We start from the raw sequence: 5,269 nt of genomic DNA, 5'->3' as shown, positions 1-5,269 counted from the left end.
CCTCCCTTGCCTCCTCTCCCTCCGTCCCCGACCACCCCCCACCCTCCACCGCGCTCCACACCCACTCAGTGCGGTCAGGGTCTCTCCTCCCACCCCCGGGCGCCCTCCGAACCCGGTAAAGCTACTCGCTCCAGAGACTTAGTTTCTGCTTTTGCTCATTTCACATTTTTACCTCCTTTGGAACATGTGGCGCTGCCGCCGCCCCTGCCCCAAGTCTCCGCAGCCCTGTGAGGCCACTGCGCCCCCCAGAAGCTCCCCCAGAGCTGCGCGCCTAATTCCAGATCCCTCCCTGGAAGGTGCGCCGACGGGGTGCGCGGTGCCCCGGACGCTAAGGGGCCATCCTCGAGCCCTAAAGCACGCCCGAGCGGCGTCGTGGGTTCCTTCCATGTCGGGGTGTCACCGCCAGAAACTGGAGCATCAGGGTACTCCGCAGCCCTCTGGCACCAATGTTTTTCCCTTGCCTGGCTGGCAGCTGGACAAAGTCCCGCGGCTGCACTGGGAGGGACCGTGGGTGGGAAAGCCACTGCAGCGCGAGGGGTAGAGGGGCTGGGGCGCTGTCACTTGTTGCGGGTAATAAACGGTGCTCGACCCCGGGGCGCTGTTGTTTCTAAAAGCTTTAGCTGTGCCTGGGATCCCCCAGCCTGCGTCTCTTGACTAGGAGCCGGGAAGAAGGGGCAAGCCGGAGCAGCTGGCACTGCGGGGGAGGCAGAGCGCTCCCCAAGAGCCGGCTCGGGTGGGCGCTGGGTGCCGGAGGGGCGCGGGTCCCGTCCGGCTTGCGGAAGCCGCCGGGGCCGCTAGCCACAGAGTGATCCCTCTGACGGTGAAACTGCGCGGGACAAAACCCATCGCAGCTCGTCACCTACTTACAAACTGCCGTCGCTAGGATTCCCGCCACTCCTCTCAGACCAGCCTCCCACCCCTGCCACTTTTAGGAGTCCTCCGCCCCCGTCACTGCCTCCCGCGAGCTGTGGGGCAGTCGGGCGCCGAGCCGCGGAGCCGCTAGGACGCCTGGCTGGAGGTGCCCTCTGCAGCTGAGCCGGCGCCCCCTGCCCTTCGCAGCGGGGTTGGCCTGGCACCCTCGCCGCCCTCGCTCCGCTCCTCCCGCTCTTCTCCCCGGTCTCCCGCAGGTCCCGGAGCTCTGCCACAGCCGGGTGCGGCGGGGCCGGAGAGATGCGGCAGCTGTGCCGGGGCCGCGTGCTGGGCATCTCGGTGGCCATCGCGCACGGGGTCTTCTCGGGGTCCCTCAACATCCTGCTCAAGTTCCTCATCAGCCGCTACCAGTTCTCCTTCCTAACCCTGGTGCAGTGCCTGACCAGCTCCACGGCAGCGCTAAGCCTGGAGCTGCTACGGCGCCTCGGGCTCATCGCCGTGCCCCCCTTCGGCCTGAGCCTGGCGCGCTCTTTTGCCGGGGTCGCAGTGCTCTCCACGCTTCAGTCCAGCCTCACGCTCTGGTCCCTGCGCGGCCTCAGCCTGCCCATGTACGTGGTCTTCAAGCGCTGCCTGCCCCTGGTCACCATGCTCATCGGCGTCCTGGTGCTCAAGAACGGCGCGCCCTCGCCGGGGGTGCTCACGGCGGTACTCATCACCACCTGCGGCGCTGCCCTGGCAGGTGAGCAGGACCCTCGCCGACCCCCAGCCCACCCCAACCCACGGTGCCGAGACCGCGGGGATCACTAATGCAATGTCCTCACTTCCAGATGGGGAGACAGAGAGAGGCAGAGAGCTGTGAACGTGGTCTCTTGGCTCGAAAACGAGACTTCTGAGACCCAAAGGAGCCTTGCCCAGTGCTCAGGCCCCCTCCGTCAGAGCGTCCCACCCCCCGTTCTGGCTTTCGACCCCCACCCCTGCCTCACCCCGTATCATCTTTTCCCCCAGCGCATCTCCTCCCTTCACCCCTTCCTTCCTCCGGGAGGGGTGGGAGAGCCGCCTGAGCCTGGGAGCTGGAGTCCCCAGACCAAGCCGGAAGGAGGGGGTCGTGAACTTCCTTGGGTCACGCGGGGTTGGAATGGGGAGACCAGTCGGAGAGAAGCTTGGGCCGCCAGGGCTAATCTGAGGTCTCCGGCGGCGCCGCGGGGAGCTGCAGGCGCGAGGCAGAGGGGGCTGGATTGAGCCCCACGTCCGTGCCGAGTTTAGCTGACTGAACGAGATGAGAGCCAGTGGGTGCCAGAAACCTTCTTTTGAGGGTCAAGGGGAGGGGTCTTTCTTTGTCTCTCTCCCTTCTGGCGCACCACGGAGGGGGCAAGGGTACCAAGCACCTAGGTGACCTCCGTGCCAGCTCCGGGAAGCCACTGCGCCTACCCCGAGGGATCTGCGCTCTCTCAGGCCCCTGTCGTGGACAGAGGTAGACAGAGTGCCCCAGGGATGTGGCAGAGAAGGCGCCCTTCCTCAAGCCTGGCACTGGGCATTGACTGAGCTTGGCTCTTCCATTTTATACCCGCGGGCAGAGTTGGGGCGGGAACCCAGTCTACTTTCCAAACGGGCGCGTTGCCCCAGTGGGTACCCACCCGCGCCAACCCGGTGTCTTCTCTTTTTCCTTCCTGCCCTGGCTCCGCGGTCCTCCTCATGCGCTCCAGGAGCCGGCGACCTGACCGGCGACCCCATGGGGTACGTAACGGGAGTGCTGGCGGTGCTGGTGCACGCCGCCTACCTGGTGCTCATCCAGAAGGCGAGCGCGGACACGGAGCACGGGCCGCTCACCGCGCAGTATGTCATCGCCGTCTCCGCCACTCCGCTGCTGGTCATCCTCTCCTTCGCCAGCACAGACTCTATCCAAGCCTGGGCCTTCCCTGGCTGGAAGGACCCGACCATGGTCGGCATCTTCGTGGCCTGCATCCTGATCGGCTGCGCCATGAACTTCACCACGCTGCACTGCACCTACATCAACTCGGCCGTGACCACCAGCTTCGTGGGCGTGGTGAAGAGCATCGCCACTATCACGGTGGGCATGGTGGCCTTCAGCGACGTGGAGCCCACCTCTCTATTCATTGCTGGCGTCGTAGTGAACACCCTGGGCTCCATCATTTACTGTGTGGCCAAATTCTTGGAGACCAGAAAGCAAAGCAACTACGAAAACTTGGAGACGCAGCCCGGGGGAGAGGAGGCGCAGCCAAGTGGAGACCAGCTGCCGTTTGTCATGGAGGAGATGCCCGAGGAGGGTGGAAATGGCGGGTCAGAAGGTGGGAAGGCAGCAGGTGGCTCCGCTCAGCAAAGGGGGCAAGAGGCGAGGGGCAGCCCCAGAGGCGTCCCCCTGGTGGCTAGAAGCTGGCAGATCTCAGACAGCCCTGAAGAAGCCAGTAAGAGGTCATTAAAGGATGCTTACCTCCAAGTGTGGAGGTTAGTTAGGGGAACCAAGTATATGAAGAAGGATTATTTGATAGAAAATGAGGAGTTACCCAGTCCTTGAAAAGGAAATGCATGTATGTATATATGTACATATACACTTATTTTATATGTTAGAGATAACATATTTTAATGAGAGGCTGGCTCAATTTTATTCTTCAAGGAGTGGGGAGGGGAAGAGAAGCAAAGAAAGAAGCTGAAATGGACTGACAGCTGTATGAATTATTTAGCGTGAGTTTACCTGGGGCATCACAGAGACAAAAGAATGTGAAGGTGCTTAAACAAAGTAAGACAGCCTTTTCAGCTGCAGACTCCTGGCACATTGGTGTTTTGTCATTATAACCATAACCAAATGTTTGCATGTGCTGAGTCCCTCAATCACCCTGTTCAAAGATGGAGTGTAGAAATGATGGCAGCACTTAATAAAGGTCAAAGATTACATCCAGGGGAACATTTTTGATGATAGAACTACAGTTTTTTTATGGCCAGCTGGGCAAAGAGTATATTATTGAAAAGACATATAAATACACTGAATTGTTGTTTACTGTTTATAGTCATCTGAAATACTAGGTTTACTCTAATTTTTCTTCAAGTGTTTTTTAAAATAAGTGCTCTCGTATTCTATTATATATTGGTAAGAAATGTTAAAGCTATTTTGAAAATATGAGTTCTTAGTTTTAATCATGAAGTTTAAAGTTGGCTTTTAGTAATTACTATAAAACTATTTAAAAGTTGTTTTGGTTCACTGCTTCATAATACTTATTATTGAATGCCATGACCTTTTTAAAAACCAGTTTTACTGTGTCCAATATTCTTTGAAGCAAATGCAATGGCCGAAATATAATTCAATATTAAGAAGCCCAAACAGAAGCAAAACCTTCCTGCTAAGCTAGCCCTTGCAAGTTGCAATGCACTTCCCAAACCATGTTACAAAAAGAGCAACTGCTATATTCACTTGATGATATTTTTCTATCTTAAATTTGTCAAAATAAAGTATGTGTCTCTCTGCTAAAAGACATATTGTTAGAAAAATTTTTTTGAAACATTTGTGTTCTCTTGTTGCTGTGTAGTTTGTGTTTGCCTTCAATGTGCCCTGTCTAGTATCTGGTATGTAAGGGCCACCTGATCCGGAACTTCTTGAATTAGCATGGTGGTTTAGTTTAACACAACAAACACACTCTCATTTTCCAGCCAAGGAAACTGTTATAAAGTAAAATAAAATACTGCCTCATGTGGTGGTATAAAAGTCATCCACGGTGGACTACAGTGAATATTGAGTTTGAGATATAACAGTAGAGTACACCCAGGTAAAGTCCTCCTGTCAGCCCCTCAGGAAGTGCTTTGATAGTGAAGGCACTTTTATACTCCCCGGGATATTCCTGAGACTCTCAGATGGTGGCATCCTATATATATATTTTTTGTTTCCCTCACATCAAAACAAAACAAAAAGCAGAGGCAAAAATGAAGTTTCAGCCCCATCAGTTTGGCTCTACAAGCTGGTGAGCAAGTGTAATTGTGGCGGTTTGTGAATGTTCCTGGTTTACTGGTTTTCAGGGGCAATGATCGTTTCCATAGGTACCTCTACAAGCCATTTAAGATGTACGAGCCCCCATATAGCTGTAGTTAGGAGTGGTTGGCTCGGGTTATAATGACTTCTTTAAAAGTAAGCATTGATGTTTTAATGTCAGTATGCCAGAAGGCAACATCCTGTTGCAACTCTGTGGAGCTGAGAATTAATGAAAAGCAGCAAGGTTGAATGAAACACATATATTTTTGTTAATACCACTATCAGAAAAAGTGATAGAATGATCATTTATCACTGAAAAAAAAAATCACTTTTGGTTAAAACTTTGGGTTTGAATTTGTTGTAGAAAGAGTACTCTTTCCTGTCAATAAACTTAAAGAGAGACTGTCTCAGAGTTCTCCAGAA

The 5,269-nt window shown here is 54.4% G+C and overlaps 1 protein-coding gene across 1 annotated transcript; it reads left to right on the top strand.

Annotated features, from left to right (window-relative positions):
• Positions 1-974: 974 nt before the first annotated feature.
• SLC35D3 (solute carrier family 35 member D3) lies at positions 975-4,342 on the top strand. The gene is made up of 2 exons (XM_006915383.1): positions 975-1,609; positions 2,574-4,342. Exons 1-2 carry the CDS (start codon positions 1,171-1,173, stop codon positions 3,401-3,403), a joined length of 1,269 nt encoding a protein of 422 aa, XP_006915445.1. The 5' UTR covers positions 975-1,170; the 3' UTR covers positions 3,404-4,342.
• The last annotated feature ends 927 nt before the right edge of the window (positions 4,343-5,269 follow it).

The sequence above is a fragment of the Pteropus alecto genome, unplaced genomic scaffold, assembly GCF_000325575.1.
Source record: "Pteropus alecto unplaced genomic scaffold, ASM32557v1 scaffold185, whole genome shotgun sequence".
Classification (NCBI taxonomy): domain Eukaryota; kingdom Metazoa; phylum Chordata; class Mammalia; order Chiroptera; family Pteropodidae; genus Pteropus; species Pteropus alecto.
This window is presented reverse-complemented; position numbering and strand designations above follow the sequence as displayed.